This window comes from Syngnathus leptorhynchus, chromosome 20 (genome assembly GCF_054491065.1).
Source record: "Syngnathus leptorhynchus isolate UIUO chromosome 20, UIUO_Slep, whole genome shotgun sequence".
Classification (NCBI taxonomy): Eukaryota; Metazoa; Chordata; class Actinopteri; order Syngnathiformes; family Syngnathidae; genus Syngnathus; species Syngnathus leptorhynchus.
Window position 1 is genome coordinate 6,649,700 of NC_141214.1, and position 13,792 is coordinate 6,663,491.

The 13,792-nt window shown below is 55.9% G+C and overlaps 1 protein-coding gene across 1 annotated transcript; it reads right to left on the reverse strand.

Annotated features, from left to right (window-relative positions):
* Positions 1–184: 184 nt before the first annotated feature.
* LOC147041265 (collagen alpha-1(XIV) chain-like) lies at positions 185–13,394 on the reverse strand. Its single transcript, XM_085939822.1, has 47 exons — positions 13,169–13,394; positions 12,530–12,646; positions 12,320–12,463; positions 12,174–12,254; positions 11,178–11,336; positions 10,993–11,112; positions 10,761–10,925; positions 10,541–10,690; positions 10,193–10,365; positions 9,996–10,122; positions 9,773–9,918; positions 9,497–9,626; positions 9,061–9,200; positions 8,845–8,971; positions 8,619–8,773; positions 8,414–8,546; positions 8,285–8,329; positions 8,065–8,204; positions 7,801–7,930; positions 7,583–7,705; positions 7,366–7,515; positions 7,181–7,297; positions 6,934–7,083; positions 6,793–6,867; positions 6,553–6,692; positions 6,346–6,469; positions 6,139–6,282; positions 5,903–6,067; positions 5,768–5,809; positions 5,562–5,700; positions 5,344–5,486; positions 5,157–5,266; positions 4,920–5,078; positions 4,761–4,838; positions 4,585–4,671; positions 4,458–4,511; positions 4,290–4,385; positions 4,160–4,213; positions 4,031–4,084; positions 3,905–3,958; positions 3,655–3,726; positions 3,381–3,416; positions 3,234–3,300; positions 1,332–1,520; positions 1,167–1,244; positions 870–1,025; positions 185–671 (listed from the first exon to the last, which is right to left on the reverse strand). Exons 1-47 carry the CDS (start codon positions 13,245–13,247, stop codon positions 502–504), a joined length of 5,487 nt encoding a protein of 1,828 aa, XP_085795948.1. The 5' UTR covers positions 13,248–13,394; the 3' UTR covers positions 185–501.
* Positions 13,395–13,792: the final 398 nt, after the last annotated feature.

Genomic DNA, 13,792 nt, shown 5'->3' on the forward strand with positions numbered 1-13,792 from the left:
ACAAACACATAAAATGACACAAGGAGGCAAATTATGAGGTGGAGACAGACATGGGTACATACACAGATGAAGGAATGAGGAAGAGCAGGCCAGATAAAGAGGGGAGAGAAATTCAAGGTGAGACAGAGGTCAAGACAGGGACAGGGATGAAAAGTCAATAAGTTGAGATGAAGTAATAAACACGTTCTCGCGACTCATACTTGGACTGTACTGTCATTTTTTTATTGTGTTGACAAACTGGACAGAACGTCTTCCAAATAAATTACTTTGAGTGCCACAAGCTCTTTCAAACGCTTCCTCGATGTCAAGCGTCATCGCACGCCCCCCGTTCTGGGCAGTGGCCAATCAGATGCACAAGTGTGTGTCTGTGTGTGTGTGTGTGTGTGTGTTCAACACTTCTTGACTTCCTGAAAAGCATGTACAGAGATTACATGTGTGAGCTAGGCTTTGTCTTCCTCACTCTGAGCTTCACTCCCTGACGCTGCCTCTGCCCAGGCTCCTCTATGGCCCCACCCCCTCATCTTGGGAGTTCAGCTCCATTTCAGAACGCTCCGTATCCAGCTCCGGGTCCTGGACAGGTCGCGGAGGTGGGTAGTCAGGCTGATAGTAGCGGTACGGGTCTTCCTCCTCCGCCTCACCGTAGTTTGGGAAAATGTTGGACGGCAGCTGAACTGCAGGAACAGCAAGATCAGCAAGATCAGCAACATCGACACTCAATAGTGATACGTCCACGATGGCGTACCAAGACTTGAATCGCTTGAATAGGTCTCAGATAAGTTGGCAAGACAGGAGAAGGGGGAGTAAAACGATGAAGAAGAATGCGGCCGAGTGTCCGCAACTACTTCCTGTGGGCAGCCTTCACTACATACCTCCAACATTGTAGCCCATGCAGGAATTCTGGTCACAGTAACCTGGAGGACCGGCGGAGCCAACTGGCCCTGGAACCCCGGGACGTCCTGGTGATCCAGGATTTCCAGGCCTCCCGGACGGGCCTTGGCTGCCAGACCTGCCTTGGCCTGGAGCACCTGCAGCCAAATGGCGGGATGTGAGGACATGACCTCGGAGTGAGGAGGACTGTTGGGTCTTGACCCATTATGGGAGGTGCTAGCAATGGGTGGGGGCATGCAAAGGGACATGAAGGGACACAAACATCATGAGGGGATTACCAGGAGGTCCTGGCGGTCCTCTAGGGCCCTGAACTCCCACACCAGCGGAACCCTTTTCACCCCTTTCACCTGGGGGACCTGTGTGCACACACACACACACACACACAGATGTCAATATTGCTATCGGGAGTTGCCCGTTGGTCGACTCAGCTCGGCCCGGCGCACCTCGTTCTCCGGGCTGGCCATTCTGTCCATTTTGTCCGGGGAACCCAGGCCTTCCAGAGGGGCCCTGTTCTCCTTGGGGCCCTGGGGATCCATTTCGACCGGGGTCTCCAGGAGGTCCCGGGACGGTGCGGATGGTCACAGATGGGCTGGGCGCGTGGTTTAGGAGGGTGTTGAACTGAACCATGTGACCTGCAAGCAGCATGGAGGTCGGTCGGGCAGCTTTTATTTACTCAAGCCTCTGGTGATATCTAAACAACATGGAATCTTATCAACTATTTATTACATTGCATAAAATCCAAAGCATCTACCCCAAATGAGATGCTGGGGAAGAATGGAGCCCATTTTAACCCAATAGATATTTCTAATGGTTTCAATGATTTCTTTGTAAATGTTGGCGCTACCTTAGCATCTAGCTTCTCAACCTCTGATACAAGCCACTGTTGCCTAATTAAAGAGCAGTTTCCTTCACTTTCCATTCTTGACCCTCCTAGTGTTGAGGAAGTCTACAGCATCGTCATGAGCTTGAAAAACCCGGCCCCTGGCCATGACGAGATCAGAAGCATACTTATTAAGAAAACCATTCATTCAATAATAATCTCACTAACACACATTTTCTCCTTATCTTTAAAATCTGGCATTGTACCCCAAGGACTAAAAATTGCTAGTCATTCCTATTTTCAAAGCTGGTGAGACAAATGATTATGGTAATTTTCGGCCTATATCCATTCTTTCATGCTTCTCCGAGATTCTAGAAAAATTGGTTTATTCAAGATTGTCAAAGCACCTAGAAACAAACAATATTCTCTACAAGCATCAATATCGTTTCCGCAAAAAGTTCTCTACTGAGCATGCGCTGCTTCATCAACCATATCTCAACAGCTCTTGACAATAAGAAATTCGCTCTTGGGGGTTTTCTAGATCTAAGCAAAGCCTTTGATACTGTCGACCATAAGATTCTCATTGCCAAGAGATATGGAGTGAAATGGTTCACAAACTACCTCGTCAACAGAGAACAACATGTACGTATAAATGGTTGTTCATCTAACAGATCTAAAATACTATTTGGGGTCCTGCAGGGCTCAATATTGGGTCTTCTATTGTTTTTGGTGTACATAAATGATTTCTCCATGCCTTGTTCTAATTTTCTTCCTCTGTTATTTGCGGACGATACCGACCTCATTGCCACCCGTGATTGATTTTAATTCCCTCATTGCAAGTGTGAATGCTGAGTTGTCCTCAGTTACAAAATGGTTCAAAACAAATAAGTTGACACTCAATATAAAAAAAAGAAAATTCATGATCTTCTGCAATATAAATAAATCTTACCCCAAAGAACAGATCAAAATTTACATAAACAATAACGAAATCCAACAAGTAACTAGCACCAAATTCCTAGGTGTAATAGTAGACGAATCCTTAAACTGGTCTGAACATATTGATTTGGTTTGCAAAAGATCGATGAAAATGCGAGGTATTTCACGAAATGTTTGTCCCCTGGTCCATCCTTCTCATCTCAGTCTTCTCTTCTACCTCTTTGATTGATTAAACATCGCTAAGTGTTTATTTTGTTCGCTTGTTTCTTATTTTTATAGTGTATCTGTTTATGTATGTCAATATACATATATGTATATATATATGCATATATGAATATGATGAATTAATATTTAGCTTGTTATGCTTTTGTTGATTTATTTATTTTTTGCAAACACTCGAGACATTTGCCTTCACAGCACTTTGTTGTATATATAACAGGAATGGAGCTCTAGGCTTCGTCTCCCTCCTTGCACTGTTATTGCTGTAATAATATGTGCTAAACAAAAAACGAAACGAAAGTAAACTTATTCGGGGGTCACGTCCATGCTGACTCTTGCCACGGCTGACCTGGCGTATTGAAGTACTCACTCTGAATCAGCTGCTCACACACCTGCCTGGCGATGGTCTGGACTGTGGCCGTGGACTGCAGGTCGCCCTGGAAACGCAAAAGCACAAAGTCAAGTAAGAGGAGGAGACTAAACATGGCGGCCGATCGGGGAGAGGAACAAGGTGTACCCGTTCGCCTTTGTCGCCCTTGGTTCCGCTCGGACCCTGCAGCGAGAAGAAAAACATTGGCGGCGGGAACAAAAGACTCAAAAGCTCTGCTCTGACTGGCCATGAACGTGGACTGACGGACAAATTGCAATCTGCAAACCCCGGAGCTCATTGACCTGCACCTGGCTGTGACTAAAGAGAACTTGTGGCAGGCAGGTCTAGGACTTTTTCATGGGCATTCCTCCAATGCTCAAACGCTCCCTGCTAGCTTGTGATGTTCGATGCCGGGACTCACCGGCGGTCCCAGTTCTCCCTGTTTTCCCGGGGCACCTGTGTTTCCAGGGGCCCCTGGGGCTCCAGGATTTCCCTGCGGATGAGAGAAGAGTCACACTTGGACAATTTTCATTGTCGCTTCAGCTACGAGGAACTAAGCAGAAGCTCAGAGGGGACACTTGCTGCTCCCTCTCTTTGGAATGATCACACGACGCGCCAGCTGGGCTCTCCTGTCTAGCGCAGTACTACGTCGCTTCTTTCAAAGCACTTACAATGGTTCCGGAGGAGCCCGGTCGGCCGGGGGGGCCGTCTTTGCCCGGCAGCCCCTGCGGACGACAGAGGAACGTGCGTGAGTCGCAACAAAGCGTGTTGACAGCACACAGTGGAGCACCACTCACTCTGGGACCGGGAAGTCCTTCTCTGCCGGGAGCGCCCACTCGGCCGGCCACGCCCTGGAAAACACGCGCCGCTGCGGGTCAGTGGCCGGCTAACTGGCGTGAGACGCGTTTGACGAGCCTGGCGTTTACCTGCAGACCTCGTTGCCCCGACTCTCCTTTCTGTCCTGGCTCCCCCGGAGCACCCTGCATGCAATCATAATGTCTCGGGAAGGGGCAAATGTCCTAATGTGTGGAAAATGCACGTGCATGACATGCTTACCGGGGAACCCCTGATGGAGCGCCCACTGGGACCTAGTGGTCCTGGGGGCCCCTGGGGTCCTGGCACTCCGGGCTCACCTACGGCTCCGGCAGGCCCCTGGACCACGGGGTTGAATTCATATCAGCGAGAGATTGGCTCCAAAACTGAACTTGAAATCCCAGAACTCACCACTGGACCGGGCACTCCACGCTCACCTCGGGCTCCTCGTATTCCTGGCCCACCCTAATTGGAAATATGCGGAATTTAGAGCCTGCAAAAGGAAACTGCGTATGTGCGTTGCACGTGCGCGCCTCACAGGGGGTCCGGCAGGGCCTGCGGGGCCTCTGCTGTCCTGAGTGCAGGTGCAGGCCTTCGGCATGGCAGGACACTGGGCCTCGTTGCGCTGGGTGGTCAACACACGGGGGCGTGACAAAGAGGAAGGCGGGACATTATCTCTTAGCACGTAGACCCAAAGTGGTACAGAGGACTCACCAAACCAGGAAGTTCACAGCACTGATCCCTGGAGGCCCACGAGGTACTGCACACGATGTCAAACATCTGGAGCTCAAACTGCAAAACAGTGATTGTCAGTGGCAGGATCAAGCCAGGCCAAGACCAAAACCAGGGCCAGGGCATCCCCTCCGTTCTTACTGGCGCCGAGTTGTCCTTGTTCCCTCTGGAGCGAACCATCCTGCCCAGAACCTCCATTCCGCCCGTGCTGATGTTTCCCGCTGCCTCGATGGTCTTGGTGGACACGTCCTGACAGTCCACGAGCACGCTGGCACTAGTCTTGCCGATCACCACGTGGAGCTGCACAAAGAGTGCCTTTTGGTTGACTTTGTCACTGGGGTCAGCCTCGTCCGCCCTGTCACCTGGCAAAACGCTGACCTTGTGAAAGCTCCCGTGGAAAAGTTTCTTGACATGTGGACCCTCAAAGGTGACAGTCTGAAAGTTCCCTCTGTAGTCATTGTTGAAGAAGGTCAACGTCTTCCCTCCATCTGCACGGCGAGTCAACACGGGCTAAGTGGAATTCGATCATTCGACGGACATTGTGCCCTTGCTGTTCCAGACTCACTGTCCAGGATGACGCCCACCAGTGGCTGCTGATCCTGGTCCAAGACCTCCCAGAGTGCAAAAGGTTCCTGGGGAGTGTTAGGCAGCAGGCGAAACAGTAGCGCAATGGTGTAGTCCGAGGGAAGACCTTCTGGGTGGAGGAACCTGAAGGAGGCCGAGCATCCCAAACATCATGACGACTCAGCAGACGCGCACTTTTGTTTTCCACCACAGACGAACCTGGTCGGCTGAGCCAGGAGTGCGTCGCTGTGCAAGCGAAAGCACGGGAATGCGTTAAAGGTTCCGGGTACCATGGAAACCCCGGGTACGCTGCTGTAGCGCTCCCCCAGCAGTCCAAACAGCTCCATCATGCGGAAACCTGGCGAGCAGCGGAGGAACTGTCAACAGCTGCTCAGCCGAACCCAACGAGACCGCCAAAGTCATACCGGGAGTGGTGCCGCTGCCGTGCATGGCCACAGAGGGACATGCTGCACGCACACACACAAACACGGACACACAAGTTTTTCATGAGCAAGTTGCCAGCCAGTCAGCAGGAACGTTCCCGGCCGGTGCTTCCTCACTGGCCGTGGCAGCTTCGCACACAAAGGTCACCAGCTTCTCTTCAATTTTCTTGACAGCATCCAGGTCGTCCACAAAAAAGACATGTCTCTCGCTCGGTTTGCTGGCGATGCTCACCAACTCGGCGTAGTCGGCGTCGGCGAAGCCGATGGCGAAGACGACAAAGCCTGCGGGGGACGCCGGACGGGTTACGGCTCGGTCGTGACTTGGTCCCGAAACGACGGCGAGCGGCGGCGACCTTCCATCCGCATCTCTTCTGAGACCTTGCTGACATCATCCTGCGATCGGCCATCAGTGAGGACCACCAGAACCTTGGGGACTCCCCTCCTGACTCCGCCCTCCGCCGTGAAGATGTTGTCCTTCATGTGGCGGATCGCGCGACCTACGGGGCAAGGCAGCACATAGCTTCAGAGGGTGCACAGGAGCCAGGATGATGGTGTCTCACCTGTCTGGGTGTTTCCTCCCTTGTAGGAGATTTTGTTGATGGCATCCAGGAGGCGCTTCTTGTGGTCGTAGGCGCTCAAGGCGAATTCGGTGCGCGCGTCATCGCTGAATTGAGCGATGGCGACCTGCGGCACATGGCGGACGCTTGCAACACGGGTGATGAAAGCCGACGGGATGGCCCGTGCCGCGGCCTTCCGAGGTGGCCTACCTGCGTGCCGTCGGGCCCGATGCGGTCCAGCGCCCCGGCGGTACTGAACAAAAAGCCGATGATCTTCAGGAAGTTGTCGTCGCCGATGCTCCAGGAACCGTCCACCAAGAAGGCCAGGTCAGCCTTGGCTGCCTTGCAGACTGTTGTTCGGGGGGGGGGCGGTTGTCAGTCTTTCCCTCCTAACTGCTGCTCGGGTTGCTATGCTAAGCTAGCTGTTTGCCCGGTTGAACGCGCACTTACCTTCCTTGGCAGGGGGAACCGTGGGGAGCGGGGTGGTGGTCGGCGGCACGGTGGGAGCCGGGGTCGAGGCGGCTTCTGCACAAGTCGTCGCAAAGCTGCCACGTCACGTCGCGCGACGCAACCCCCGCCGTCGGTACTCACGGGTTTTGGCGGCGGCCGTCACGGCGGGGCCTTGGCTTCCGTCCTGCAGCTGCGCGTAAACGCTGATCTTGTGCGGCGCGTCGGACCTTAGATTGTCGAAACAGTGGCTGACGGATCCCGCGCTCAGCTTGGCTTCCTCCACGTGACTGCCTGTCGTGCACGGTGACAGAGCAATCAACTGCTCGCTCAAAGCGGAGTGTCGATCTTAGGCCATCAGCCGCCGTGTCTCTTGGCAAACGCTACTCACTGCCGGCGGACTGGATGACCACCCGGTAGGCGGCGGCGTGTCTCTGCGGCTGCCAGCGAGCGCACAAGCCATCGGCGCTCTGCTGGTAAATGCTCAGGTCGGTCACGGCCAGGCGCTCTGCCGGGGTATGGCCGCAAAACAATGAGCTTTGATGCCCCCAGTGTCGGCCATTTTGAGAGACTCACGCGTCCGGGCCCGGCCTGACAGCGCCTCGCTGGACCCGCCGCCGTAAGACGCCAGGACTTTGACACCGTATTCAGTGTCGCTCAGCAGGTTGACGATCATCATGGTGCTCACGTCCCGGCCCACAAAGGTCTCCAAGGCAGGTCCGGGGGCTGCGGGCGCAACCAGGCTCGTGCTCACACCGGCCCGAGAGTGATCACGCCGGCTCGTGCCACTGACCCGATAATGGCTGGTAAACCACGCGGAAGCCCGTGGTGGGAGAAGCGGGAAGGTCCCAGCTGATCCGGAAGCGGTTGTACCATTCCTCGGAAACGCGCAGATTTCCAGGAGGCAACAATGGAACTGCGACACAGACAGAGAAAGAAAGAGAGTGGCGGCGAGACAGACAGATGGGGGAGAGCTAAATTGCACCCCCGCCAATACGGTGAGAAACGTACCCGTGCGTCCCGTGGCCGTGACCGTAGCGCCGTCTCCGTCCAGATAAACGGGCGTGACAGTCACTTTGTACTGGGTGTCGGGGATCAGCGGCTGCAAAACCAAACTGCTCTGGGTGGACGGCAGCGTCCTCTGACACGACAAAACAAATCAGATGTCCAAAAGGGTCTCAGCCGCCCACGTTCTACACGGTGCCCGCACGGAAGAGGATGGCAGCACTGTACTTTGGCCATCTCCGCCAAAGCTCTCTTCGTTGCTCATCCTACCGTCTCCTCGTTTCCGGCCGCACTGCTGTAGCTGAGGCGGTAATGGCGGACGTGGTGAGCGTCCGAGTGTTGCCATGACACCCGCAGACTAGAGGCGGTCCGGTCATCCACGGTCATGCCCCGTACGCCGTCACGAGGCGCTGCGAGCGCCACGGTGAGGACAACGATGAAAACCATAACATGGGCGACATCGAAGGTGAGTTCAGTCAAATGAACTCACCTGCAATGCTGGCGGTTGTCATAGCAATAGTGGTCGTCCTCTCCACTACAAATGACAGAAAAAAGTCACGTGGGTACTCGTCCGGCTGTCTGTCTGTCTGTCCAGAATGGACATATGCGCCGAGCATACCGGTGTATTCCAGCAGAGCAACCAGCTCGCTCTCCACCTCATTCTCATAGATGGCACTCAAGAGGACCTCGTACTCGGCGGAGGGGCGGAGTCCGGTGAGTGTGTAGGTGTTTGCGTCGGCGTTGAGCAGCACCTGACAGACATGTCACGTGAAGGGTCGACTGAAGGATCTGGCGTTTGACGTGGAGAAGGCGCACACACCGACCTCCCCGCTGTCACCGTGGCCACGGTGGCCACCGTCTGCGGGCGTCCAGCCGAGGCGGTAGAGAGCCACGTCGTCAGCGGGGGTCTGCCACGACACCCGGAAGCCGGCCGTAGAGGCGTCGTGGCTCCTCACGTCGGTTGGTTCCGGAACGTTGCCTGAGCGAGGAAACCCCCGAGAATGGGTGCCCGAGAATGCGCACGCGTGTGTCAACGGGCCAAACGCTTACGTGTTAAGAAGCTCCGCGTGGCCGGCTCTGCTCGCCCCTGGTCGTAGGTGGCCACCACGCCTACTGTGTACTCAGTCTGAGGGCTCAGGTTGCTTAGCAACCAGTTGGTCTCGCGGCCCACCTCCACCTACGCACGCACCGAGGCTTTCACGTGGCAGCAGCTGGCATGTTTGACTTTCACAAATGTTTCTTCTGTGATTTTTTTTTTTGTCGGACCTGGTTACTTTCCACGCCGTCGCTGCGGGCGTAAACGACGCTGTAGCCCGACGCCTTCCCGGACGGGGAGTCCCAGCTGAGTCTGGCGGAGCTGTGCCCCACGTCTGTCAGTCGCAGATTGGTCGCCGGGAGCAGCGCCACTGAGGGGGGGGGGGGGGGGGCCGGCACACATCAGAGACGTCCAATCAGAGCACGGCACTCGCTGAGCAGACCCCGTTTGAAAACTTCAGGAAGGATTTGCAAGGTTGGGAATCTTTCCCTTTGCAAGTTTCATCAAAGAAGACACGAAAGGAACGAAGCAGCCGCACCGTTGGCCTCAGACGCCGACGTGAAGCGTGATCAATCTTAATGAAAGGCTGAGGCAAGATAGCCGCGAGCTAGAGAGCGGGGGACTTCCGCTCGTAATGCGGCAGCGGCGGGCACGCTCACAACTCACGCGTGCTGAGCTGGCCGGTGATGGGGTCGCTGGCCTCCTCTCCGTACAAGGCGTACACCGTCACCGTATACTCCGTTGACGGTGTCAGACCCTCCAGCTCCGCCTCTTCCACGTCAGACGCCACCTTCACCTGCGCAGGACGTCATTTGTCTTCAGATGGTGTTGCCCCGACGTGGCCGTCGTTTTCCCGTGACATCATATTGGCCGTTTTCTGATGACATCATCCGTCTTCACGTGGCGATGTCATCGTCATTTTTCCGTCTTTGCGTCGCTCACCTCTTTCTCGTCGTCGGGCTCTCCCTGGCTGAGCGGCGCGTAAAGGATCATGTATCCTGACGCGGCGGGGGCGGTCGTCCAGCGGACCCTCATGGTGTCGTGGGTGGGCTCTGACAGGTCCAGGTGCTCCACGGTGGGCAAGGCCACTGGCGGGGTCAACAGTGCCAAGGTTAGGCTGGCGGGGTTCAGCCGCTCTGGGCCTCGGGGCTATCGGCCCACGTACGCGTAGCGGTGCTGCCTCTCAGCGCCTCGCTGGCGGTGCTGCGGTAAATGGCGAACACGGCCACCTGGTATTCGCTCAGAGAGCTGAGGTGGTCCAGCAGGACGCTGTGCTCCGACCCCGGCACTACCTGCGATGCGGACACAACGTGTCACCGCCCGGACACCGCCGCCCGGACGCCCCGCCGCCATCGGCGCTACCTTCTCCTCCGGCCTGCCGCCGTTCGCCGAGTAGTAAACCACGCGGTAGCGCTCCACTTGACCGGCCAGCGGCGGTGTCCACGTCACGCGGAAACTCCGAGCCGTGACATCGGAGATCACGAGATCGCGGGGGGGGGCCACGCCTTCGGGTGGGGGGGCGCCGCGACCTGCCTCTGCAAAAGCCAAAACAAAGAGCCAAACAAACCCACCGAAAGAGGACTCAACCAAAGCGAGAGAACTCGACGTCAGCCATATCGGATGTGTCGGAGGTCAGAGCCCCTCCAAAGCACAAACTTCAAGCAGTTGACGATTCTAAACAAAGGAATACGGGCAGGTGACGTGTCCAACCTGCCAGCTGCTCCACCGTGCGGCATACGCTCCTGGTCAAAACACCCACGATGTCCTTCATCACGTCAAAGTCGGCCACATTGTAGACGTGCATGTCGGCGGGCGGCGAGGCAATGGCCTTCAGCTCTTCCTCGTCCGCGTTCTTCACGCCTGCCCGACGGGGAAGAAAGTAAGACAGCAGCGCCGGGTGAGAGGCCGCCCCGGTGGGTCCGATTCGTACCGACGGCAAACACTCGAATCCCGGCGTCCCTCAGGGTCTGCGCGGGGGGCACCACGTCATCTTGGGACTTCCCGTCCGTAATCAGGATGGCAACTTTGGGGACGTGAGCTCGGGATCCAGACTCCGCTCTGAAGCTGTTCTCCAGGACGAAGCTCAGCGCCAGACCTGGGTTTTGTCGAGGACGCTTCCTTGAGCAGCGCTCGGGGAAGCGCGCCGAGCTCGGCCGGCGTACCTGTCAGGGTGTTCCCGCCTTTGTACGGCAGGTTTCGAACGGCGTCCAGCACGGCCGTTTTGCTCCGGTGACGGTTCAGGTGCCACTCCAGCCTCGGCTCGCCGCTGAACTGCACCAAGCCTGTGGGGCGCCAAACACGTCACGTGTGCTGGACGGGAGAGTTTGCCTCGCCGGCCGCTACTGACCCACGCGCGTGCGGTCCTCATCCACTTCGAAGGCCCGCACCAGGTTCTCCAGGAAGCTTCTGACCAGGTGGAAGTTGCTGCGGCCGATGCTCCAGGAGCCATCCACCATGATCACCACGTCCGCAGCGGCCGGCGTGCTGCACGTGAACGGCTCCTCATCTAAGCTTGGCGAGAGCGCGCACACGCGCAAATGTTTGTGTTCATAGGTGTTGAGTGACTATCCAGCAAGACATTTACAAGCTGCTTTTTTCCCCGTTGCTAAATGGCTTCATCTCGCTGGATCTGATCTTTTTCGGTGTCGGTCCTACCACCGCTGTCAACGCTTACCGCTCGCCACGCCATGTGACTTTGCGGCAACACGTGAGCTGTGGGGCGTTCAGGTGCGAGAGCGCGTCCTTCGCCGCCGCACCGGGTCAAAGTTGAGCTTCTTGCCATTCCTGGCGTAGCTCGACACGACGTGACTCGCTTTACCGCGTTTGGTTTGCAGAAGCCTTTGAAAGACAACCCAATGTTCTTCCGCTTTGATCCGGAGCTCGGCTCGGCGAGTGGCGACAAGCCCGCGCAACGCAACGCAACTTTCAAAGCCGGAGCGCAAGCAGCAGAAGAAGCTACATTGGAAAGCCTTGGCGGCTCAAACACAGTCCGCAGGAACAGCTCAGAGAGCCTCCCTCAGCGCAGGTCGCTTGAAGCAAAACCATCGCCGAGACAACTATCGCAAGTGTCGCAAAGAATTGGCCCGCTGGCGGCGCAGACTTGTGGAGACCAGCCCCCGTCTGATTGACAAGGGGGCCGCGCCCGCCAGCTGAGCAAGTGCCGACAAGATGGAGGGAGAGGGCTGGAGGTGTTGCTGCGACAACCGCCAGAATCAGGAATGCGTCTGAAGCCGTTTTGAGGGTATTGAGTTTGGGGCGAGCTTCAGATCGCCGCCGCCGCCGTGGCTTTTCTAAGCGCTCGACCTTACTTCCTGCTCCAATTGTCACGTCCTGACCATCTTACCCTCAGTGATGGCGTTGGCGTGCGTGGAGGCGCCGTGGTGCGGACCTTGACTCTCAAGCCTTTCTGGTCCTGAGGGTTCAGCTGAAAAACAAAAGGCGGCAAACGTCCGTTCTCAGCGCCCTACCTGCCACCCGGCGGCCCTTTACCTTGGTGTCCGCCCACCAGCGGTTTGCTTCTTAGCGCCCCCCTCAGGGCAAACACTTTGAAGGCGTAGTCTTGACTGGCATCAAAGTTGTCGATCAGCAGCCGGGTGTCCTCTTTGGCCACGTCCACCTCCGTCTCCTCGCCGCCTGTTTGCACGAGCATGGCCGCATGGCGTCACCTTCTCGTGCGTGCCGCCGCTGCGTGTTCCTTACCAAGCTGTGTGCTGTAGGCCACCACGTATCCGTCAAGCGGACCTCTGGGTTCCTTCCAGGACACCAAAAGCTCGGTGGGACTCAGTACTTTGCTCCGGAACCTTTTCGGGGAAGACACTGACGGCGGTGACAGATGATAAACACATTCAAGATGAGTGGACATTTTCAATTTGCGACTGAATTCGGTTCTCAGACACAAAGCAAGGCAGTCAGCTATCCAACTGGCTTTTCACCAAATATAAAATGTAACTCGGCAAGACCTTCGCCCGATTCAAATAGCGGTTTGAGCCAAATTTGTGATTATTGCTTGGAGGCTCAGCGGACGGCGCCTCCGGGCTGTCCCTTCATCTAAACGGGCGATTGCAAGCGTCACCTTTGTTTTTTTGCAAAACACGGTCAGACTCATTACCATGGAGATAAAGTAGTCACAGAAAGCCACGACAGAAGGCTGAAGGTGCCACCCAGGTGGTTGGCAGGCAGCAGAGCCCTGAGCAGGTTCTGCGCCTACCACCTGTGCCAGGGTGACAATAAACCGATGACGAACATCTGAAGTTACGTGTGTTGATGACGTTATCACACTGAGCACGTCGACTGACCATAGGATAAACCAGAGAAAACGAAATCAATAAATCAACTGACCTTGTCCTTGTGCTTGCGCAGGTGGTGCGCGCATTAAAAACAAGAAGCCCAAAATGACCATCCAGTGGCATGACGTCATTGCGAAGCGGCACTTGAGTTTGGGGAGAAACAGAACACAAACAAAGTTTGTGCGCGTGTCAGACTTCCGGGCCGCAGATCCCCAACACGCGTCCGAGAGGTTCCGCGCGTCCTGCTCCTCTGAAGCCTCGACCCGACCTGTCGCACCCGCGGCGCCGCAACGGCGCCGGAAGTGCTTTCAAAATAGCGCCGTGATGTCATTGTGCTGACAGCGGCTGGTCCTGGCGCAGGGAGCCGGCTCAGACGGATCAGTGCAACTTTTTGTCATTTTTTTTGGGTCACACACACATATATATACACACACACACAGACGCACACACACACACACACACATTTTTTTTTGGGTTGGATCAGTGTAACTTTTAAATGGTCTGTAGGGCGTGTGACGTCACGCTACTGCAACTTCTCCGTCTCAACGTGTTTTACTTTTGCAGGCATGCTGGCTCCACTTCCGGTTTTCGCGTGTTGAGTTACGCGCTTGCTTCCCATTCGAGTTAGTTTGGACTTGTTCAAAGCTCGGAATGGCCCGGACACGCCCCCCCACTC